Source organism: Miniopterus natalensis, chromosome 3 (genome assembly GCF_054644295.1).
Source record: "Miniopterus natalensis isolate mMinNat1 chromosome 3, mMinNat1.hap1, whole genome shotgun sequence".
Lineage (NCBI taxonomy): Eukaryota > Metazoa > Chordata > Mammalia > Chiroptera > Miniopteridae > Miniopterus > Miniopterus natalensis.
The window spans coordinates 17,718,988-17,745,410 of NC_142083.1; the positions used below are offsets into that span (position 1 = coordinate 17,718,988).

Sequence of the window (26,423 nt, forward strand, 5' to 3'; positions counted from 1 at the left end):
GTGTGTCTCCATACCTGTATGCATTTATTGGCATGACATGATGAAGACTGAAAGTGAACAGAGGTATAAATATATACTGGTAGAACTTTGTCTCTCTAATTATGGCTTTTCAAAGTATGGTCTTGACCCTCTGGCACTGGAATTATTTGTGGTTGTTGTAGGTGTTGGGGGAGGTCAACAGACCAATTTATCCTTGAGCTGGACCGTAGTAATCAGAGGCCCCTCCCCAATCCCCTGCCCTTGGAATATTACTTATATCCATAGTTCTCATAGTAGAAGCTGTTTTCAAGGACACAGTTTTGAGAGAGCGATATATGGTTGAGATGGTGTACGTAACTGAACCCAGGTCACTATATGAACTCAAGATTCTAGCATGCGGGTTTGGAGCTCTACTAGTCTTCGGCAATGCAATGAAATAAATGAAGTTCGTAAATATAAAAGAAGGTTGTGCTGATTTCTCTTCTCTGATCCTCTTAAATTGATAAAATTTAATTTGTATAAAAAAGGTATCTGTCATTCACTTTGTAATAATTGATTTTTTACTTATATATATATTTTTTAAATATATCTTTATTGATTTCAGAGAGAGGAAAGGAGAGGGAGAGAGAGAGAGAGAGAAACATCAATGATGAGAGAGTCATTGATCGGCTGCCTCCTGCACCCCCCGACTGAGAATCGAGCCCACAACCCGGGCATGTGCCCTGACCAGGAATCGAACATCGATCTCCTGGATCCTAGGTCGACGCTCAACCGCTGAGCCACGCCCGGCCAGGCTTTACTTATATATTTATAGTCTACAGAATATTACTTTAATTATTTCATTGCAAAGCATTATTCTGGACAATAATCTTATACGTCTTACCACTAGAGGCAAGTCCCACTTATAACATATTCTTTTTAGAATGGCATTTTTATTTTGTTTCAAATAGTAGAAAGTATATATTTCTTTCATAAAATATATTAATTAATTCTTACCTCATTCACTTTTGCATCAATTCAATTCCTTCTTATATAATTATTATATGTGATAATACATTGTTCTTTTTAATAAGGATGCTTGAGGCTTTGTTATATGCATGAATTAGATGAATTATTTATTATCATAGTATGATAAAATTTTTGATAAGAATAATTTTCATTTCTATTTAGCTTCAGGAAAGTTTTCCTGAACTCCTCAATTAGATATTCACAAATTTTGAAAGCCGTGGAAACTCTTTTCCTGGTGCCTGAGGCTCTCCTCTCAAAGTCATTACACATCCAATCAATTCAGTGAAAAAATTCAGTTGTTTAGTTTTCCTTAGTCAAAACAACTGATTGACTATTCCATTCCACTTTTAAAAGACTATATTTTTTACTTGAATGTATAATCCATTTTCTCTCATTATATCAAGATATTGTCTGCAAAGGTGTTAAACTCTATAGTTTGCAGTTGTTATAATGGGCATCGTGCTGTGAATTGCATTGCTAACTAATCAAGTGTATGTTTGATTGAAGACATTGGCGTCATCCTCAAAAGTGGCGTGATCCAGATATTTTTAATAAAAGTAAAAAGGTGGTTGTTAAATGTTCACTGATGTTTGGAGTAAAAACTATATTTATATTATATATTTATATCCACATAATGCATATATATGTATATATTTAGATATTTATTTATAAGATGGATCACCTACATAAAGGCAGTTTTGTTTTGTTTTAATAATGACTTTGTTAATAGTACTTGGGTAAACTTGACTCTCTGGAAAGTGTGTTTAATTTTTAAATTTAGGCCTCTCTTAACTAAGCTATCTAATGTATGCATATGTGTGTGTTTACCTATACATAATTACAAATGGGTATATAATCTTTTTATTCTCTCTATTGAATTCAAGTACGAATTCATGAAAAAGTCCATTAAATGTCTCCTTTGTTCCTATAAAATAAAAAATGTGATGTTATGTGTGATTTTTAGAATCAACTTCATCACTTTATTTTGCTTATGTACTTAGATCTAGTTCTGATAGTAGTTTTTATTTCTTGGCAAAAATAGTGAGTTTCTTAGTCTTGGTATATGTTAAATGCCTCCCACTTAACAATCTTTGTTCAAGTGTCCACACTTCCCCAATGTTTTTCATCATCAAACGTTGACAACACTGCCAAGAAACTATGTAAATTGTTCTGTAACAAATAAAAGTAACCTCAGATCATCTCAACTGAGAAGCACAAGTTGAGAAATGTTGACGACACCAGCAGAACACACAAGCTCAGGCTGCAGTCTGCCCTCTAGGAGCTGCCCTCCCCAGGGGGTGCAGAGATGGGTGTCTTAATTTGCCATGAACAGAAAGGTTTGGGACATGTGCTTGTAATAAAAGTTTTAATAGACAACTTAGTAACATTTTTAAGGTCCCGTTTGCCTCAGAAGCCTGCCTTCTCTTTCAAAAGTATTTCATTTAAAAATACATTTCTTAAAACAGAAAAAAAGGAGAGACATTTCTATGTCCGTTCTCATTTATTGTATAATCCATACTGGGTTTTTCAACATGTGTTACAGGAGTTATTAGAACTGCCTTACATAACATGGACAGAGAAGCCAGAGAGCACTACTCAGTGGTCATTCAAGCCAAAGACATGGCTGGGCAAGTCGGAGGGCTTTCGGGATCAACAACGGTCAACATCACCCTGACCGACGTCAATGACAACCCCCCACGGTTTCCTCAGAGTAAGTGCTGTTTCTTCTGATTTAAATGTATTGCTCTTCATTTATGTAAAGTGAAATGAAATACTGGAATATATATTGTCATGTTACTGTTATCTTAAATGGGAATATTTTGTTTTTGTGCCATATGATCTCCTTTCTATAAACAAGACTAAAGAAATCATTCTAGCCCTAGCCGGTTGCTCAGTGGTTAGAGCATCGGCCCGAGGACTGAAGGGTCCCCAGTTTAATTCCGACCGAGTGTACGTGCCTGGGTTGCAAGCTAGATTTCCAGCCCCGGCCTGGGTGCTTGCAGAAAGCAACCAGCTGAAGTTTCTCTTTCACATCGATGTTTCTCTCTCTCCCTTCTACTTTCTCTAAAAACAATGGAAAAAATATCCTCAGGTGAAGATTAAAAAAAATATTAATAATTCTACCTATTGTCTCCTGAACCTGGTAGATAATTGTCGCTGTGTTAAAGGTCTGTGTTTCAGTTGGCATCACAGTAAATATTTAAAATGATGTAGTCATACTGGGTAATTATATCCTGCATTAACAAGGTATTCATAGAGATATTCAAAATACACTCTGATGTGGGCATTCTCAGGCTTAATGGTTGTATATATATCTTTTTGACTGAAATTTAAAAAAGAAAATTATTCATTTTAGGAGTGAATGCTCTTCACACACACACACACACACACACACACACACACACACACAACCCACCATCCAACAGCAGGATGTAACTAATATAATAAGGTAGGATTTTGGAGTAGAATATGGGTCTTGAGAATGGAGAGCATAAACTAGCAGGCAATTTGGGGGAGAAGTATCAGTTCTGTGAGCTTGGAAGGAAGTGATATTTATGACATCTTCAGAATTGGAAAGAAATAATTATATTTGAGTATTTTTAATGTGGCAGAACTGTAGATAACATTTTATAGAATAATCTTTAATTATAAAAGTCCTGTAGGGGATCTGTCCCTTATGTTCTTCTTAGACATGATTCAAAACTGTAATAAAGCAGACAATGTGGTATGTCAGTAATGGTTCCTCGAATGTCAGCGTTAAATGCCTTCCCCAGCTTTATCTCTTAATGTTGGTCTCTGTGTACCCTAGACCCAGCCAGGATGGCATACTGCCTGTTGCTAAAACATAGTAACACTTTGCATACCCTTAATTCAACCCAGAATTCTCCACACCCACAGAGTTCATTAATCTTAATTTCCTCTTACATAGCACTTCCCCATGTCCTTTCATGTTATATTTATTTCCATAAATGCATTTTTCCTTGCCTACTATGCATCCCTCTAAGTAAGAATGATGCTTGAATTGTCTTTGTAAACTTAAGCATTCAGGTCAGTGCCCAGCCCTTAAAAAATGATTACTAATGAGCAAGTGAATGAGACTAAGTTAAAAACTCTGTCAAACTACCATTGTTAAAACACATGCAAGTCAAGTTCACAGTTATGCAAACCACTTTAAAATATTGGTTCTAGAGATAAGATTATGTGACCTGATTCACTGGCCTTTGCCCTGTGAGGAAAGTATATCTGAAAGAAAATGATAAGTCATAGGTAGGTTCCTAGTACATTAAACCATAACATATAATTAAATTTTAATCATTTTACAGAGTACAGTGTACTGTTGTATTTAGTTTATCATTTATCCACACAGTATGCATGTACACATATATCATTTTCACACAAGTGCTATTTATTATTTCATAGGATTAGAAAACTGAAGTTCAAGTATTTTTTAAAAAAGATAATTAGTAATAATGCTAAACTCAACTGAATGCAAAATTTAATATAATTTACAATATTATTTTGTCTACCTTATTTTCAGGTAGATTCTACCATCACTATTTTTAAGGTGTATATTAATATCATACATCTTAATCTAGTGAAAAAATCCAGTTCTCCATGACAGGGGCTCAATAAATGCTTGGCCATAATACATATAACATCTCCCTCTCTCTCTCTCCCTCCTTCTCTCTATAAAACAAAGTTAAAATTTACAAGTCCCTTAAAACTGATTTTAGAATTCAAGAGAAAATTGTAATAATGATGAATATAGGAACATTCATTTCTGACTTTGTGACTGATTAATAACAGTGTTATTGTGGAAGCATCCATTCGTGGTGAAAACAGTCATTTTACCTGACAAGGAAACAATGAATGTGCACCCTCTGAGTGAACCCATTACACCTAATGGCATCTACCTGTCTGTAGTCAGTAACAGCCTGTGCAGAACGGCTGACAGACGCCATGCCCGCCACACTGCAAGATGCACTTAGCTTTGAGACAGAGTCAGTACACGCTCTGACTTGTTAAAAGATATTTTATTTTGCACTCATATTGCAATAACATACTGCTGCTTTCAGAATGATTTAGTGTCACCGTGACAAGAGTAGCTTGCAGTAAAGCATTTTTATTTACCCACTGCATTATAACTGGTCAAATGGCTACTCATATAATGGGAAACTTCATAAACTTCTGGGAGAAAGAAATGATGTAGTATGAGGACTGGTGTTTCTGAAGCCCCACAAAAAGCACAAATTCATTTATAATTCAACTTATAGAAAGATCATATCCAGTTATCAAATGGGCCCAGTGGTCTAATTGTCTCTCTGAAGGAGTGATTTTTTATAGTTGCCCTAACTTGCTTCCCTCTTTACCTGCCTGAGAGCCATCTCTCGTTCACCATCCCTGTGACTGATTCTAGGGTAAAGAGCCAGCGCAAGATGCTGCAAACATACGACCCCATAGTGTTTTTATTCTTTGTCTTTCATCTGCCGACCTACGGTGACCTGAGAAAGTGAGTCAGCTCGTTATATCTTGTATCGTAATTTAAAGCTAGCACTGTATTTTCATTTAAAGTAGATAGGCGTTGAGTAAGTGTTTGACAGCTCCAGTGAACTGGACGAATAGTTTGCTCTACGGAGTCTCCTCCACAGAGTTGCAAACTCAGTGGCCTAGGATGTGAGGCAAACAAAGGCCCGGGTTGTAGCAAGTCACCTGTCAGTGTCAGGAAGGGTGTGGGGGAGGAAAGTCATGCCATCTAAGGGATCAGCCACAGCTCAATTCCAGGAAATCCCTACATGTAGGCCGGAAAGTGTTAGAAAAAGGAGCTGCTTGTAGGGCTCACAGTGAAGGAGAAGAAATCAGACCATCTATGGCTTTAGTCCTTAAAAACAGGACAAATCGATGCCCAGTTTTCCTTCAGAGAAAAACATCTCAAGATGTAAAATTACTCGGTATTAGTCCTTTCACTGAAAGGAAGCTATTCTACTTCTTAAGATTCTTGCTGTTTCTTTCTCTGGTTTTAACTATGTTATAAGTATATTATAGTTGTTATTTAATTTACTCTTGGGCAAAAAAAAAAAAATCACTGACACCTATTAATCTGTATAAACTAAATATGCATGTAAATTCCATACCTTACATAAAAGTTTATAAAGCAAACTTTCTGTACCATAAATGGAAGGATATATGCCTTAGAATTGCCCTGTAAGGGTAAGTAAGCAAGTTGAGGAAAGAATAACACATGTCAGATAATCACAATGAAACAGTAGAAACTTGATTATCCAACAGAACTTCCCAACAACTTGAAATAATTGCAGAATTATAAGCCATCCAACAACTTAAGCCCACTTATGACTGGAGTTCATATAGTGCAATGTAATATTGGGAGGATCAGGTCCTAAAAATTCAAAAGATGGCAGTATTTCCCATAATACTAAAAATGACAGATGTTTAACTGATTTGGGCAAGTTTTAATGTTACTGAAAAAGAAAATATAATTAACGAAGATATCGACATTGTTGTGATATTGTGATAGCAAAATATTTTGGAGGAAGAACATATATTTTCATAAAAACAAATCTAAATGTATACGATACATTGAACACTAGTGTTTTATTTGAAAGAGGAATTCAAAGAAACGCACAAAAAGCCGCTTCTTTGTTCCATCAAAACATGAAGTGTATGTTTCAGTTGCCAGCAAGCCGGAGTTTCTGTCGTGTACTTTTCAAAATGACATGCAGTTGATTTTATTATGGTTACAGGCATATCTTTTGAAACTTGTAAGGATTTCTTTAAATAACAGCATGTCCTTTATTTAGATAAGTGTCTCTATGTACTTTCAAAGAAGATAAAATTCTGCTGCTGCCTGGTTATCTTTCTGCGATTGTAAATTAGCGCGAGCTCGTTCATACGCCATCCCGAGTTTCCATATCCACACATTATTTTTGTTTGTCAGCCGTTGAGAGATGTACGTTCATGAAACTCCACTATGATGCTGGAATTGTCTGTTCCCCCTCCTACAGTCAGAATTAAGGCGTGACATCTTTCATGGCATGAAAACATCTCAGTGTGAAACCTTTCCTCTTAACCTTAATAATGGTTCATTCTTTAAAGCCCATTTTTTCTGGTATTAATATAGTGATAGCAGAATTTTTACTCCCTTTTTTTCAGTTAATATTTGGGTGGTGTAATGTTTTTCATCATTTCACTTTCAAACTGCATTGTTCTTAGTTTTTAAAAGTTTATTTAAGCCACTTAGCATTTGCCTTTGTTTTGTTTTATTGTAATCTGGTGTTATAATTTCTTAAGAAGTGCTTTTAAACGTGAAGGGATATTTTAGAAAAAATACATTGCTATCAGTAAAGAGAATGATCTGGAATAAAGGGAATTAATAAAAAGATAGGGAACAAAATATATATAAGTACTACTTTTTGGCTGGATGTCATATGTGATTATTTTTTTAATTAATTTTTTATTTTAAATGTTAAAACTGTATTACCTTTTGACGCCCTTCACCCATTTCTCTACCCCCCACCTCACCTCTGGCAACCATCAGTCTCTTCTCTGTATCTATGAGGTTGGTGTTTTGTGTTATTTACTTTTACATTCCACATATAAGAGAGATTATACAGTGTTTGTCTTTCTCTTTCTGACTTATTTCACTTAGCATAGTGCCTTCGAGGTCCATCTGTGTCATTGCAAATGGCAAGATTTCATTGTCTTTTATGGCTGAATAGTATTACTTCAGAAAAATGTCTGTTCAGATCTTCTGCCCATTTTTAGATAAGATTGTTTTTTGTTATTGAGTTGTATGAGTTCTTTATGTGTTTGGATATTAACCCCTTATCAAACATGATTTGCAAACATCATCTCCTGTTCAGTAGGTTGCCTTTTTATTCTGCAGGTGGTTTCCAGTTGGCCTGAAGAAACATTTTAGTTTTACGTAGTCCCAGTTGTTTATTTTTGCTTTTGTTGCTTTTACTTTTGGTGTCAGATACAGAAAAGAATCTCCAAGCCTATGCCAAGGAGCTTACTGCTTGTTTTCTTCTATGTGTTTTATGGTTTCAGGACTTATGTTCAAGTCTTTAATCCAATTTGAGGTAGTGTTTATGTGTGGTGTAAGAGAGCGGCTGAGTTTCCTTCTTTTGTATGGGGCGGTACAATTTTCCCAACACCATTTATTGAAGAGAATCTCCTTTTGGCTCCATTGTCATACATTAATCGACCATATATGTGTGGACTTATTTCTGGGATCTCTGTCCTGTTCCGTTGATATATAGGTCTGTCTTTATGTCAATACCATACTACTTCAATTACGATAGCTGTGTAAAATAGTCTAAATTTAGGGAAGGTGATGCCTCCAGCTTTGTACTTTTTCAAGGTTGCTTTGGTTCCTCGAGGTCTTTTGTGGTTCCATACAAATTTTAGAATTGTTTATTCTATTTTTGTCAAAAATTCCATTGGAATTTTGAGAGAAACTGCGTTGAATCTGTAGCTTGCTTTGGGTAGTATGGACATTTTAACAATATTAATTTTTCCAATCCATGGGCATGGAATATTTTTCATGTACTTATTTGTGTTTTCTTCAGTTTCTTTCCTTAATGTCTTGTAGTTTTCAGTATATAGGTCTTTCACCTCCTTGGTTAAATTTATTTCTATGTGTTTTATTTTTGATGCAATTATAAACGGAATTGTTTTTCTAATTTTTCTTTCTGATAGCTTGTTTAGTGTATAGAATGCAACAAATTTTTGTGTATTTATTTTGTATCCTGCAATATCACTGAATTTATTTATTAGTTCTAAATGATGGAGGCCTTATGGTTTCCTATATATAAATTATATCATATGCAAATAGCAACGGTTTTACTTACTTCTTTCCAATTTGGGTGCCTGTTATTATTTTTCTTGGTAAATTTCTCTGGCCAGTACTTACAATGCTATGTTAAATAAAAGTGGCAAGAGTGGGCATTCTGGTCGTGTTCCTCACCTTAGAGGAAAAGCTTTCAGCTCCTTACCATTGAGAATAATGTTAGTTGTGGGCTTGTCATGTGTGTCTCTCAATATATTGAGACACATTCCCTGTATGCCTGCTTTGTTGAGAGTTTTTATCATAAATGGCTGCTGAATGTTGTCAAATGCTTTTTCTGCATCTATTGAAGTGATCATTTAAATTTTATTCTTTATTTTCTTAACGTGGAGTATCACATTGATTGCTTTGCATCTGTTGTACCATCCTTGCATTCCTGGGGAAAAATCTCACTTGATCTTGATTTATGATTTATTTAATGTGCTTTTGAATTCAGTTCGCTATTGTTTTGTTGAGGATTTTTCACCTTTCTTTATCAGTTCTGTTGGCCTATAATTTTTTTTCTTGTGGCACTCTTGCTTTGTTTTGGTGTCAGGGTATCGCTGGCCCAAATAAATTAGTTTGGAGGAGTTTCCTCCTCTTCTAGTTTTTGGGAGTTTGCGAAGGATTGGTTAATGCTTCTTTAAATGTTTGGTTTGCAATTTTTATTTATTTTAATCTACCATACATAATTAATTTAATTACTGCTATATTTCTCTAAGGTTGACATCTCGCTATTTGATTTTTTATTCATTTTTTTTTTTCTTCTTTCCTTAAATTATTCATGTATTTCTTGATTTCTTGGAGTTTCCACATGTGCAGATATAGTGTCTGCATCTATAATTACCACAAGGGAAATTGAATTCTGAATTTTGGGCTCTTTTCTCTGACATTTCCTCTTATCTGTGCTTTTATTCTCGTGTCAGCTAGTCATTGTGAATATAAAAGTCATTTTGTTATACTTCCTTTCTCTCAAGGATCATACTTCACCCAGGCTTTTATTCATTGAAAACCCTCCAGTGACTTGAAACAGTCATTTTTGACATACTGTGCAGCTTTTATAGTTTTATTCTATGGGAGACTTAATCAAGTATATCTCACCCTATCATGCACAGAGTATAAAGACAATCCCATTGAAATTTAAATTGAAAAATCATGGGAGATACTCATATTGATAGCATATCAATTTTATATTCAACGTGGCTAAATTGAAAGTATGACTTCTGAAAGAAAGCTGGAATTCTCAAATTATTGCGATAATTTATTCTCAATTATTTGTCTAATATATATATATATATATATTTTTTAAATATATCTTTATTGATTTCAGAGAGAGGAAAGGAGAGGGAGAGAGAGAGCTAGAAACATCAATGATGAGAGAGTCATTGATCAGCTAGCCCGCAACCCGGACATGTGCCCTGGCCGGGAATCGAACCCTGATCGCCTGGATCCTAGGTCGATGCCCAGCCGCTGAGCCACACCCGGCTGGGCATGTCTAATATATTTTCAATTCACCCTTATAAAGACAAAATATGTTTATATTATGTGGTGATATTTAAAATAAAGACAAATTGAAGAATCTTTTATTATATATTTATTTTATGAAACAAGTATATATACACCTATAGACCGTATTCTTTCAGACAAAGTAATAGCTTTAAATATATAAGATTGTGGCATTCTTCTAATTTTAAAGTTAAATAGTTTTAAATAATTTCAGGTTGCCTGTTTAGGACCTTACCAGGCATAACATGTCAACCATTTTATGATTTGTTTTAAATGTGTTTGGCTGTAAGGTATGGCAAATGTATCGATTATTTTTCCTTTACTTACTCTTTTTTGTATAGATATTTATTTTTATGGCCATAGGCAGGGATTTCTTAGAAGTTCTTTGATTGTTGCTAGTTAGTTTTTATAAATCAATTTTTAATTCTTCACAGAATGCTGAAAATAGTACAAATTATTTTCAATTATAATTTATAAATTTACCATCTTTTAAGTCTTTGAGTCATGTTTATGGTAAAGAGTGAAGGAATATTCACAAGTATCTTTACTTTGAAGAAAAATTTTTTCATAGGATTATCAGTTTTGCTATAATTGTAGTAGGTTAAGGAATTTTAAAGATATTATTTTAGAGTGTAGTGAAGATTCTCATATTGGACAATTGTGTGGCATTCAAATAACTGTGGCACTTGTCATTTACTTTATTGATGTTTTAAAACATTGCAGCAGAGCTTAAAGTAATGTTTAATGATTAATATTCAATATAATTTTCTTAGATGAAGGAAAATTTCCAGTTCCTTGTGTGCCTATTTCCTAATTTCACAGTAGCATTTCCAGTGTAAACTATCTGTATAAAATAACTTAAAAGAGAGATTTAGAAACTCTCTGGTTAATCTTATTAATATCAGTCAACCAACATAATTCATATATTATATAGTATTTAACCATTTACGTGTCAGTCAATTTCCTCCCAGAATCTATAAATAAATACCTATCTTACATACAGCTAGTCACTTTCCAAAGTAAATACTATCCATGTAATAAAAATATTAATTAGTCACAATAAATGTAATGATCAGGTTAATTACAGGTTTTGAAGGCTGTGGCCTGGGTTGATCTTAGGGAATGACTTATTTGCTCACCTGGCAAAATTCCTGAAGCAAGGACACAGGGCTTTTAAAAAGCAATTAGAATCAATACTGTCCTGGGGAAAACATGCATTAAGGGGCACAAGCTTCATTGAGCAAAATGCCCTTTTATTACTCTCACCCAAGTCTTCCTTTTTTTAATGTACTTCAGCTAATCATTAGCATTTTATCGTGCGTTCTAAGAAATTATGTAAAAAGGATCATATCTAGCAAGTAACAATGTAGCACAGTCAGAAACAAAAACATGAAATAATGATATTTGTATCTTTATGCTATGCACAATTACGTGGTATTAAAACCAAAATAGGTAATATTAGCACTATTTGAAGGTCTCTTTAAAACTTCCTAATGAGGTAGACTCTAGCAGAAACGATTCGTATATAGTCAAACTAAGGGAAAGGGGATTTACTGATATCCTATAAATAATTTGATGTCTAAAATTCAATAATGCCCATTTTACCACCTCATATCTTACCTTCACGTGCAGAGAACCAGAGCAAAGTTAACATATTGAAGACAGTTACACGTTTTTGTAGTAATATATATTTCTCGTGTCTTATCAGTTCTCCCCATCATTGTGGATTCCCAGCATTTGTGGTATCTTAATTTTTGTCCCCATTCCGAAGAAAGATTCAAATACCAGTTGTCCACTTCCTGATCTTACTTAACTTTTACTGTGACAACAGGAACATCACACAAAACTTACCATCTTAACCGTTGTTAAGTGTACTGTTCGGTGGCATCCACAACAGTATTTAATGATGGCCAAGAGTGAACCAGCCTTCAGGACAATTCAGAAGAAAAAAACCCAAAACAAGAAAATAAATTTAGGTTTTTAAATGATCAGTATTTTTGCTTTGACAAAAATTAAGAATCTAATCTGAGATAGGAACTTAAATTTAGAAGAGTGAGGAGAGATGCTGTAGGGGACCCAAATATTGATTTCAGGAGTGCATGAAACAGCTCTCCGTAGGTGAGAGGTAATTCAAGAGACTATATGCTGCACAGGCCCAAGAACCCCCGTATCTCCTTTTTTCTACCAAAACCACTTGGGCCGCTGGAGCTTCCACGGCTACGTGGCCGCCTAGGTGCTCTGGCGCGGCCTGTCTCCCCGGCCCGGAAAACGCAGAGCACTTTCCCCTCCCCTGGGGCTCCCTGGCAGCGCCCACGAAGCCCGCGGGCCACGCAGTGCATCACTTAGGGCTCAGGGCCTCGCGTGTACTTGCTTCTGATGGAGCTGTGAGTCTTCTTCCCACAGACCCTGTAGCCCCATATGGTCGGGTGGTGTGTGAAGTGCACCTACACGGCAAGCCTGATGCCGTGGTTTAAAGATACGTGGGGTATCACGCATCCCATGCGTGGAATTTTACCTGTGAGAGGAGAACAGATATTTGCAACTGGAAAGCGGAGTGCGAACAGATTGTACCATTTACCCACGATTGCTTGCCCTTCCCCTCTCTCGTCATACTTTTCCGTAGGGGTGTACATGTCCCTGCTACTTTAACCTTGGGCTCTGCCACTCACTTTGTGTGGCCCATGGAATATGAGCAGACATGGCCTGAGCCCTATTTGAAAAGCAGCTTTAAATGGACTTCAGGGGTTATATTCTGTGCCCTTCCAAGGAGGGCTTTTTCTGCTCATATTCTAGAGTGAAAATTCACTTGGAACTGAGCCCGTCCTTGCAGAGTCGTAGCTGTAGCTTAATCATGGTTCTCATCTACCACAAGATAGAATCGAATATTTGTTGTTAGCTACTGAGATATTTTGGGGATTTGTCCACACATAAACAGCTGATTAATAAATGTGTCAGATCTGTTATCCTTAGCAGAATCACTATGCAGTGTATTTCATATTTTTATCATATACCTTATCCATTTTTTATCTCCCACATTAGGATTGTCAATGTAAGAAAGCATTCAAACCTATAAGAATTTTTATGAGCTCATTTGAGCCAAACAAACTGTCAGGGGAGCAGGGGGATTGAAAGATAGAACAAAAGAGAAAAAAAAGAGCAAGAACTCATTGACAGGGACAACGGTGTGGTGATCGCTGGTTGGGTGGGGGGTTGATGGAGGTGGGAGAGGGTATAGAGTGATGGAAAATAAATTAAATTAAAAACAAGAAAGATTGAAGTTTCTTCCATACATACATTTGTGTTAAAATGATTTTAAGAAGACATAATGATGTGAAAAGGAGATGTAGAAATAAATTAGGAGTTCTAGAAAACTGAAAATAATTAGGATCAGTCATGACAGCAATAAAAATCAAAAGAAGTAATAATAATATAGAAACAATGAAATAAAAATGAAAGTAGAGAACAAGAGAAAAACCTCTATACAACAAGCAAGTAAATATATGTGGGAGTGGTAGAAAGCAAAATTGTGAAATGTAAACTTACCTTTATAAACAAAAACAACAAAGAAATAAACATTTTGAAAGAAAACTATTGTGGCTGAAAGAAAAAAGATTCAGAACTCAGACTAAGTTATTGCTCTGTATTTTAACTGAAAACACCATCTAGAACTAAACACATTCTAATGATATTTGTTTATTATAAACAGAAAATTAAATCCTAAACGTATGGATGCAGGGAAAGAGCCTGTCTAACAGCAGTAAATCAGCTGGCCAATTGTAGTTTTCCTCTCTGACAAAATATGTCCCCATCTCACAATATATAGTGATGCAAATATGGACACTTCGGTTGGTTTGGAAGGAGTCTTTGTATCACATAATTTTACATCAGACAGTTACCTACTTCAGTCTTCAACAAAACAACCATTTATGTTACTATGAAGGATTTTTTCCACTGATTCTTCACTGCTACACAATCCAGATATAATATCCTTCCATTATTGGTAACTATTAAAACAATAACTTTTCTCTAGTAAGTGCTCTAAGAAAAGGGAGGGAAGCAGGAAAGCTCATCCATTAATTTCAAGAGGGAGAATTAAGATCTGCTCTTACAAACCCAATTATAAAATGTATCTCTGAGAATTGAATACATGATGTCTTTGTCTCTCTGTCCCCCTATTTCTCTCTTCCTCTCTGTCTCAAGCTAATACATGGGTGGAGATACTATGTAACACACACCTATAATATATAGTTGTATAAATAATATGTGTGGGTATATATGTTTATGTGTGTGTGTGCAATTGCAGTGTAGGTGGTTTTTTAACCCACTTTAATCCTCTTGAAAATGGTATAACACATTGCATGACCGTCCTTTGAACTCAGAGTACTCTGAAGGACTCTATTGGCAATAGTAGGAGTGCTGACTCGATTGTACCATAAAATTATTTAGATTGGTGGGGTTTTTTTAGTGTTTTCCCCCCCCAGAGAGTAATTATAGAATATAGAGTAAAAATATTATGGAAAAGTAAAAGGTCATTTGGCATGTATATTAATATCCTATTACGTGCAACCTTTATTAATCTTATTTAAATAAAAGTGCATTTTTTCCTGAGTAACAAACTGACTCTATGTGAATGAATTAATAGTACTAACAAAACTGCAGATTTCTAAATTCGTTTTGATTATACCCTGTAAAGTTTCTCCCCTGTGTTTTTCAGTCCCATAGAAAATGCCAATTCTCATAGATTAACAGGTAAATGCAAGTTTATATATTATTATTATAATTCAAGGATGATAATACCTCATTTGTGGACTGTTGTTTCTCAGGTGTCAGAAGTTTTAAAGGTAATTTTATACCATATTTTTATATCTTCATGGTTGGTACTGGCATGTTGTTTTTGTTAGAACTGCTATGTAGAGAAAGTTTGGTATAATTTTTTATTTTAGGATAATTTTATGCATTTTCTTCCATTGTTAATCACAGTATACTAAAATGTGATAGGGCATAAATGAATTACATTGAAGGTTAAAGTTACAAAAGTAGATGTAGATATTATATTTATGTTAAACACAAATGTTTAAGCATTAGATGCATGCTAGGCTCTTCAGAATATGCTTTCTGCTCTAGCAGGTTCTGTTTTTATATTTTAATAATCTTTATGATCAGAGACGTCTTAAGCTCTTTGAGTTCATTTACATTTATCATAGTGTCTCTGTTTCTGATTTCCCCTTCTACTAATCCTATAATTCTCTAGCTAGAATACTCCCTTTGTGCCATATATAATATGCACTCAGAGGTCGTATTATACAAATTGTTAGTATTTTTTTATCTTATAGAGAGAGTCCTTGTCACTATCTTCACGCCTTCACCTACTGAGGACACAGGTTGTTTCTATACCTTGGCCAGTGTGAATAATGCTGTGTGAACATGGGAATACAGACATCTCTGTGGGATCTTAATTTTAGTTCTTTGGGGTACACCGGAAAGTGGATTATGATCACATGGTAGTTCTACTTTTAATTTTTTGAGACACCTCCACGCTGTTTTCCACTGTGGCTGAACCAACTTACATTCCCAGCCACAACGCACAAGGGTCTCCTTTTCCCCACATCTGGCCAACACTTGTCTTTGTCTTTTTGGTAATAACCATTCTGGCAGGTGTGAGATGATATCTCATTGTTACTTGATTTTCATTTTCCTGATGATCAGTGGTGTTAAGCATATTTTCATGTGCCTGTTGGCTGTCCGGAAGTCTTCTCTTGAAAACTGCCTATTCGGCTCCTTCGCCCATTTTTTGATCAGTTCTTTTTGTGTTACTGAGTTGTGTAAGTTCCTTAATCTTCTGGATATTGATCCCTTATTATATTAATGATTTTAAAATATTTTGTCCCATTGTGTAGGTTCCTTTTCATTCTGCGGACTCTCTCCTTTGCTGAGCGGTCTTACTTTAGTTTGCTGTAGTCCTACTTACCTGTTTTTGCTTTTGCTCCCTGTGCCTTTGGTGTCACATCCAAAACATTGTTGCTACAAACAGTGTCAAGAAGATGTTTCCCTATGTTTTCATTTAGGAATTTAACATTTTCAGGTCTTACATGTAAGTTGTTATTTCCTTTGGAGTTGATTTTTGTATATAACCTAAGGCAGAGATCGATTTTATTTTTTGCATGTCCATGTGTAGTTTTCCCAATACCATTTGATGAAGACATTGTCCTTTCCACATTGTTTACTGTCGTCACTCTCATCAAAAATCGGTTGACTTGATGTGCATGGATTTACTCCTGGGTTCCCTCTTCAGTTTTCTTTTTTTATTTTGACTTTATTGTAAAATTTAAATTCATTTTAGAAGCTGACTGGGAATTTGTGGTAAATAAGTGTATAAAAATACTGTATTTCTTTGCCATGGCTTATACATTTCACAAAATTTTAGTTTATTGCTCAAAATAAAAATCATATTCACATGTAGGCTATATTCTTTTTTGTTTTCACTTTGAATTTTACATGCTATCTGGAGCAAGAGTGGGGATTACACTACAGTTTCGCTCAACATGAAAATGCAAATTTGACCTCCCTCATCTATTTTTCTGTTGTTTATGGGTGTAGAGCTGATAAAATATTTTAATTCAGATATCTACAAATTCTTTATATGTAGGCTATTTTGCATATATGTTAAAGTTTATATAAGTCTAGTATTTCATTACTAAGTAGTATACTAAAATTTAAAACTTGAAAACAACTTCATTTTATGCATTATTCAATTTAATGCTCATTTAAATATTTTCTAAATATTTTAATGTATTTTTCTTGTAAAATATAAATACTATCATCAAAATGTTTAATGTAAAATGTTTTTCAGAGCACTATCAACTGTATGTTCCTGAGTCAGCCCAAGTTGGTTCAGCTGTTGGGAAAATCAAGGCAAATGACGCAGATACTGGTTCAAACGCTGACATGACATACTCCATCATTAACGGTGATGGTATTGGGATATTCTCCATCTCCACAGACAAAGAGACCAGAGAAGGGATCCTTTCCTTAAAGAAGGTAAAATGAATATACTGTTAGTGATTTAGGCAAGTCACTCATTTTTCTATGAATGGGAATTTAGCAGAGGCATGAATAATCCATATTGTCAGGTCATTGATGATAAAATATTTCCTCTTTAAAATGTAATTACATTTTAGTTATGCAACATTGTGACTGACTTTGGGGATACTCTCTTAGAAATTATATTTTGTATGTTGAAAAGATCTGGCATGGTATGCACCGTGAATGTGCCTCCTCATTTTTGTTCTTGGAGAACAGATTTATCATCAGCATCAGCTCTATTAATATCATTACTCTATGTGGTAGTATTCTGGTAACATTTACATTCTAACTAATGTAAAACTTTACCATGTTAGATAACAATCCTTAGAATATGGGTTTTTACTTGATGGTCATGGTTCCATCAAGGCAGCTTTGGTGAAACCAATAACCTTATCCCCCATTCTTTTTTATTCATAAGAATCTGTCATTGGGCGGAATCTGTTGCTTTTTGCTTTTAAGAGTACATAATGCTTATATCCTTATAAAAATGAAGTGGAACTCATAAAATTGCCCAAAAACCCCCCACAAAAAACTATTTAAATGTAACTACTGGTGCAGTGTATCTCATTCTTTAAGCGTTTAATTATTTCAGCTTAAAAGTCTATTCATATTCAGATGCCTAGGCTCTAACCATCACATATTTTGATCCAGAAAGACTGGAGTGGGTGGGGCCAGGGAATTGGCCTTTTTATTTATTTATTTTATATATTATTATTATTTTTTTTAATCCTTACCCAAGGATATGTTTTTTTGTTGATTTTAGAGGGAGAGGAAGGGAGAAGGAGAGAGAGAGAGAGACACTGATGTGAGAGAGAAACATGGATCTGTGGCCTCCCATGTGCACCCTGATCCAGGATTGAACCCTCAACCTGGTTATGAGCCCTGACTGGGAATCCAGCCCCCAGTCTTTCAGTGCACAGGGCAACGCACCATCCAACTGAGCCACACCAGGCAGGACGGAATTGGCCTTTTAAACAAGTATTCCAGATTATTATACAGATCACTGGCTAAGAAATTTTACCCTCACGTGCTATTGTAGATATTAACATGAATCTAATGATCTACCTATCATAGATATATACTTTTCTATTTGCACTATATAAAATCTTATTATTTCTTCCAGTAATCACAATTTTATATTGATTTAAAATTCAAGATTAGGTTGTTTTCTGGATGCTACACAAGCCGCCTACAAAGTAGGACTTAAAGTGTGCAAATACCTATAGAGCGGTAGCCATCAGTGGTCTATGTAAAGTATATCATTACTTAAAATGTTTCCTAATTTTAGCCTTTCTTTCCTGAAATTGTTAAAGCTGCGTCAAAAATGTGATAAAAGTGTCCATTTTATATCTTTATTTAGCTATATGTAATTTGAGTGCCTTTACTGTGCCAGTTGCTGTGTTCGGCATGAGCCATGCGAGGGTGAGCAGTCAGACTGTGTCTGTGCCTGAGGAGAGCTTTCAATCCATGGAAGTAGACAGGCATTAATCAAATATCACATTCATTCCTACATCAATAATAACACCTTTTCTATGAAGGAGAGTTATCCAAAGGCGTTGGGGGGAAAATCTAGAGTAGTTGATCCTGTCTGATAGTCAGCAATGGGTTGAACAGGGAATTGAGAGAAATTTACGAGTTATAGGTAAAGAGAGTAAGAATGAGCTCCAGACAGAGCAAAGAAAAAGTACCGAGAACCTGAGGTGGGTGGAACATGGCTCACTAAGGAATCAAATAATATTGCTCACTCTGGAGCAGGGAGAGTGAGTGATTAAGTCAGTAGGTACAAGGGCACATAGGAGCCATTGACATTTCCCAAGCTGTTCTCATGTGATGTCAGTATTTCTTCCTAAATGTTGATGTCAGCTTCACGGGGAAAAGACTGTTTTTTTACTCTTCTCAACATCTAGCATGTTTTCCGACACAGCATATACATTCAGTAAGTATCAGAGTAAGAGATGGGTGGAAATTTGGATAAAAAGATGAGAGTATCGCCTGCTTTTCATTCCTTGGATGGTCTTTACCCAGGTAAATTCAGGTAAATGGGCTTATTTTTTCTGAAATAAAAACTCCGAATCCTAGGAAACATGAATACAACACCAATATTTAAGAATCAAGTAGAATGCAGAAGAGAAATAGAGTCTTGGAAGAAAATGTCAAAAACCTGGAGATAGTTTTTTGCATTGACCGTTCCAAAGGGCGGCTGTGTAGGAGGAAGATAGTGGTTGATTAAAATTGTGAATATTCTAGAAATTTAAATCAATTTAAGGTTATAAATATTCATTGGGTTTGGTAAAAGGGAAGACAGGGTGCTTGTCACTAGCGGTTTTCAAACCCTCATCCTCAGCATCACCATTAGCACCATTTTCAACACAATAGAGTTACAGCAACAAATACTTGTTGAGTGTTTTCTTTTTGTCAGGACAGATTTTAAACACTTTGCCTGTCTTGACTCATTGAGACAATAGACCTATTACCATCCCTTTCACTCTCACCAGGACATTATAATACAGAGCATGTTATTATCCTCACAAATAAAAAAAAAATAAACTGAATCACATCTAAAGAAATGAAATCATAGGGAGGTAAAAAAAATAATTATAGCCAAGTAAAAATTCATCAATAGAAAACTGACCTTGGGAGTCGTCTTCAGAGTCTGACCTATTACTTCTTTTACATACTTGGTTGGAGAAAACACATATTATTATTAGCTACCGTGGAGAGGAGGACAGTCTCGGTGTGCCGGAGAGAAAATGTGAATCAAGGAAATGGAGACAAAAGGAGACACACACCGTCCTCTTTGGGAATCTTTGTAGTATTGCGGGATGGGAGAGGAAAGTTCTGAAGCGAATCAATGAGGCCGTGATGAATGGAGATTTCAGTTGTAAAGGGAAGGGCCGGAAGTGTGTTTCTATGCAGATAGGTAAAAGGGCAGTAGAAACAAGAAACTGAGGATGCTAACGAAGGGCTAATTGATTTTAAAAGATGAACTAGAGCAAAGGTGGCCTTGTTTAGAATTCTGACCACAGGTGGAAAGAAAGAACCCATGGTGCTCTGCCGTATCCCCTGAGAAAATCAAACAGAAGGGAGACGAAAACGGTTGCAGATAAGTTTGTAGTGATACAGCCTGAGTGTGCATGTGTATGTGGGCGGGGGGGGGGAGGGTGTCCTTGGCTGTTGAGTATTTTGTCTTTAAAAAGTAGGAAGTTACATTATATTTGCAAAAACTGAAGGCGATGGTAAATGATTTGAATATACCATTGAGTACAAGTATTCATTGTAGGATTAAGACAATGAAGACCTTACCACTCTGAATGGCCTCACTTAATCTGACATTATTTGCAAAAAATTAAGGGAAATTGATATATGTATATGTGTGTGCATTCTTCATTCTATATTGCACACATGCAAAATAGGTATTTTCAAGATAAGAATCATTTCACCTGTATAAAGGGTGATGATGATGTACTAAAAATCATCTCGACAATTAATGAATTCAGTTTGTCTTTCACTTTTCCCCCCCTGAATGTGTTCTCTAATGCAGTCTGGACTTCCTCTAAGATACATTACTGTTCGCTTTCATCTAATTTTTTGGTCTTTCAGATTAGCATTATCAATCTCAGAGTGACTTGATTGCTATGTTTTATGTTGTAAATAATAGCAACTTAAAAACTAAACTGTCTAACTCAGTGGCTTTTAACCTTTAAGCGGTACTGATTCAGATGGCAGGAAATGGATTAAGGTCTGTTAAAACCTGTTCTTTATTTAATCTCTAAAGCAGCTCACGTTGGCCAGCAGGCCGAGCAGGTAATCTCTCCCAAGATCAAAACCCGCAGCGCTCCCTAAATCAGTTTGCAGGAGCATCGGCACATTCCTGCCCATGCCATCCTTCATCAGAAAATTGCAAGTTAAATTCACTGGCCCATGGTATGGCGCCTTGTAAATACACTTTGATAACTTTCATTCATTGTTTAATGGAGCCTGACTGGGTGGCAAGGGGAAAAAGTGATAAGAATGAATTTCCGTGGATGCACTCTTTCCTCTGACATAAGCCTCTAGCCAGGAATGTGCTGCTTCTTAGCCGCCTGACTCAGAATCTTTTCTTGGGCTCTTTATATCAATTTTCACTCTTTATAAAATTGTTCCTTTTTTTTTTTTTTTTTTAATTCAAGGCACCAACCCTATTTGCTCTTAATGAATTAACATTTCTTTTGTTAAGGCTCTTTAATTGCATATACCATACCTACTGATTTAAACCAAACAATCTTAAATTTGTTTTCAAATCAATGAAGGGTGGTGGAAAACATGCTCTTACTGTCATATGAAATACAAATTTTGGCCCTGCCGTTTAAGAGATCTATTATCTCAAGTCTTTTAATCTTCAGTTTTCTTATGTAAGCCTTTTACAAGGTGGTTACTAAAAACAGATAAAATAAGGTGAAAAGAGGCTTTAAGTTGGGTCTGGTTAATAATTACAATAATAGCTCAATATCTACCTTTTTTCCTGTCTTCCCTTCTTCCTGTATTTGCACCGAATTTTAAGTATAGTTTCCAGACCACTCCATGTTGTTATATAGCTGCCCTCCTTTATTTCATGTTACCTAATTCACCTGAAGCACACAAGGGATGAAACATCCTCTTGTATTATATTGTATCACATGCACAGATTGTCATTCATGTTTCTTAGTAATCTACCTCCCTTTACTTCCTTTGTAAAAAATATTTCTTTCTCGAAGTTCAAGTTAAATATTGTCTTTGTAGTACAACATTTTTAGGTATTCTTCAGTCACAAATATTCTCCTTTGGATTATCTTTCCTGTTTTTCACTATTTACAGTATAAAGCAGAGCAATCCCATCTTTCTCTTGAATTTGCCAGGTCTGATAAGTAGGAAGGACACATTCTGGTTAATTTACTGTGAATGCACCGGTGATTCCCATGAATGTATACCCATCCGCGCTGCAAATGTGTCCCTGCCTGTAATAGTTGTTAAACATTTTTTGTAACCAGGCACTTGTATTTTTTATACTCTATATTATATAAAAATTATATTTTACGCTATACTATTTCATTAACAAACGACCCATTGAGATGGAGGATGAATAAACATAGTAACTTGTAAAAGTGTATTTTAAAAGTTTAAGTTAATCCTGAGAGGGGGAAAAAAGTGAAACATGTTTCACTATAACCATACTATGCCTATTCCAAATAACCACATTTTGGTGTGTGTGGATTGTGTTTCTTTGATTTTTTGGTGTCATTACTTTGCCTGCCATTGTGTGACAAACAGTCAGGCTGTTCCTTGCCGTGGAATTGTAAAGTTTTGGGGCCATAAACTACAAAGAGCAATAAACAAGACATTCCAGCCCATTGTAAATACACATACAGGCAAATGCATGAACACTTTGTACATAAGAAAATATAGGTTTCTAATTCTAATGAACTATTCACAAAAACTGAATATTCATTAGGGATTTTTATTATAAAAAAACTCAGCCAGCCCGGCCGGGCGTGGCTCAGTGGTTAAGCATGAACCTAGGATCCAGGTAATCAGGGTTCGATTCCCGGTCAGGGCACATGCCTGGGTTGCAGGCTGCAGCGGATCAATGACTCTCTCATCATTGATGTTTCTATCTCTCCCTCTCCTTTCCTCTCTCTGAAATCAATAAAGATATATTAAAAAAAAACAAAAAAAAAACTCAGCCAACTTGGTATTTTTATTCTTATATGGTTCTAATATCTAGAAAGTCATTCTCCTGCTCAGCCAGATGCTAAAGAGAGAAGAATCCAAGTTTGAATTCAGTGAAATTTATGACTGTGTTTGTAATAACTTCTGACAGAGAACTGCTATTGGATAACTTCTGTTCTCACTGTTCATCTCTTGGCATGGTCATGAGCCTGGAGTGACAGACCAGTTGAAACTACCCTGAAGTTAATTGAAGTTAATATATGCCTACATTACAAGTTATGCACTGGGTGGAAAAAATGATAGTTGAAATATCCTGATGAGTTAAGCTATCCATATTCATGGGTTACCAGTGAGTCTTCACCTATGTGGGTATATATCAATACACATATACACACATATATATGGGCTTGTATTTAATTATATGTAAATAATATGCAGTATAGAAATATACTTTATATGTATGTGTGTGTATTTGTTGTTTGTAATAAAATCTTTTTATTTTCCCAGTCTTCAAATGACAGTAAGCAAACAAAAATTAATGTAATATTTATTTTTATTGATATCTTTGGAATTATATATATTGAATGAAGATTACACTCTTCTGCATAGAGAAATTTATAACAAGAAAGCGTTGGTGCAATATAGAAATTGGAGCAAAAATAGGTCAAAAGAAGTCTCTTAGTATTTAGGAAATCGGAATGTTAGAACCTTATTGAACTCCAAAACGACTTTTGTAATAGAATGACTTGGCTTATTGCTGTTTTCAGTATCCTTTTATGATGGTTAGTAGTTCCAGAGGAGGAATATACTAGTGAGACTTAATGAATAGTAGGAGTGATCACTGAGAAACAATTAAAAAACCCTTAATATGTAGAGCTGGCTGGAAAATGATGGGAAAGAAAATAACTATCTACTGTAGTATTAAACATGTTAATATTAAAGAGGAAAATATATTTTATATGTTAGAAAGAGCAATGATATGTAAAAGTAATTACTAAGAGTAATAGGATGAAATTAAGAAAGTAAAATTTAAGATGAAAATTGGAGTTAACTCACTGACAATGAACTACATTAGGATATTGAGCAGTAACTAAAGAAAGGGAAGGGAAGCCCAGTGACTGGGGAAGCACTTCTCATAGGGACAGAGTTGATCAAGAATTTTGCGTAAAAAGCATTTCGGTTACTTAGCTCTGTGAGTCTGTGAGTTAAGGACATTGTAAAGATACTCAAAGCTCTGGTAATATGAATTAATGAGATTGGAATTAAGGAAGTTACCAGTTCATTTTCAATGCTATTGTAAATACTTGGAAAGATGATGCATGAATGTATGTTTTAATAGGACATTATATTCCACTAAAACTATGTTAATCCTTAGTCATCAAGTGTGAATGTTACATTACATTATTTATGTGTTAAATTTTAGGCAATATAACATAGTACTTAAGGGAACTTCCCATAGAGTCTCAGTGCCTGAGTTTAAATCCCAAATATACCACTACCTGTCTGTTGCCCTGTGCAAGTTTGTTAACTTTTCTGTGCCTTGGTTTCCTCATTTGTAAATGGGAAACAGTTACATCTCACAGAGGTGTTGTGATGATTATATGAGTTAATGTATGTTAATTGTTTGGGTTACAGATAGGTGTAAACTATACATATTTTTAAAATAATATAGAATTTTCCATTCTTCAAATGTAAACCATGCTAGAGCACTTTTCTATATGCTAAACAGTTAGATTTAAGATTAAGGAAGGGCTATTAGGCACCCACCATCTACTAGAAATCATGACAGGTACCCGAAATCCAAAGATGAATTAGATAATACTCTTTCTCTTAGGGAAACCTGAGAACACATGAAACATGGTTATAATACATGATGTCAAGTGCTAATGATAAAGGTTTAGTTATTAAGTAAATGAAAGAGGGTCAGGGAAATCTTTGTATGGGAGATTACTTTTAAGCATGCATGGAACAGTATATAGAGATACTTAAGAAAATAAATGTGAGTTAAGGGCTTCATATCTTACTACGTTGTCCTTCGAGTATGAAGATTACAGGTAAGCAATTTTGAACATTAACATATGAGGAAACATTGTCTTGGGGAATACATTATTAAACGAAAATAGCTGTGGGAACAAAAGGAAAACAGCCAGAAAACTGAGTACAATAGACATCGGGACCAGAGTGATGGATTAAACTGTAAACAACATGTGCTTTTAAAATGTAGAAACAATGGCTCTTATTATAAGAAAATAGGACACGAGTGAAATAAACTCAGATTGCTTAAGTAGTGCTAGCTAGAAGCCAAAAAATATGTCAGTGCCAATAAATCAAATATTAGATGCTAACAGTGCAAAGATCAAAACAACGTAAGGGAAATGGGAGAAAATATAAATATTTTTAATCACTCCTTTATGTGGGGTGCTATTAATTATACAGAATATGCATAATACCTTAATTTAATTAAAGCATAAACATTGTCACCAGAAGAAAAACACAAACCTTTTCAAATAACAAAAATAAAAGAACTTTATTCAACAGAAACAGAGATACCTCAAACAAAAAAATGAAATTAAAATGAAAGAATAACAGCATAAATAAGGACAGTAAGAGATGTGATGTTAGCCCAGCATGGTGGAGTCCAAACAAAACCATACGGAGACAGACATTTTACAGTGCACATTGCGTATGTAAGAAAGGTAAATATGTATGTAGCATGTTAGCAAAACATTAAAACAATATGCAAATATTATAATACACGAATACTGTACCACGGTGTACACAGGGAGCTATGTATAGGGCCAGGCAGGTAGAAGGAGGCTATGACACTTATTGCAATCCATGACAAAGTGTTTTAAAAGTGACAATAATTCAATAACAATTAATAAGGAGGTTGATATGTATTAATCTCTTTATTCTGAAGATATATCTTTAATTTCAAGTGTCCAGGGAACGTGTAACAATATTAACCAAATGTACTCTTCAAAAAATATCTCAATAAATGCCCCAAAGTCAAAATAGTACAGATAATAGTTCTCCTTCAGATGCAATATAATGAAAAATTAATGAAAAGGACCCAGAAAACAACAGCAACAAAACATGACTCAACTTGAAAACTTAACAATCCCAACAGCAACCTTTTCTTTAATAAAATGCCAATTAAAGAAAAAATGCACAACAAAATTGCAAAATTTCTAGAAAAAGAATACATAGAAATTATGATATGCCAAATAAGTACATCTGAGAGTATATTCTAGAACCGCACTAAGTTCCATCCACCCAATTCCTGATAGGCAGCAAGCCTGTATCATTTCTAGAAAAG

At 35.1% G+C, this 26,423-nt stretch overlaps 1 protein-coding gene across 1 annotated transcript in view; it reads left to right on the forward strand.

Annotated features, from left to right (window-relative positions):
• The window catches only part of CDH18 (cadherin 18), a 287,897-nt gene that overhangs the window by 212,738 nt on the left and 48,736 nt on the right, over nucleotides 1–26,423 (forward strand). Inside the window, exons 5-6 of the mRNA XM_016224168.2 lie at nucleotides 2,531–2,698; nucleotides 17,187–17,374. Coding sequence (XP_016079654.1) covers nucleotides 2,531–2,698; nucleotides 17,187–17,374 — 356 coding nt within the window. The remainder of the gene's footprint in view (nucleotides 1–2,530; nucleotides 2,699–17,186; nucleotides 17,375–26,423) is intronic.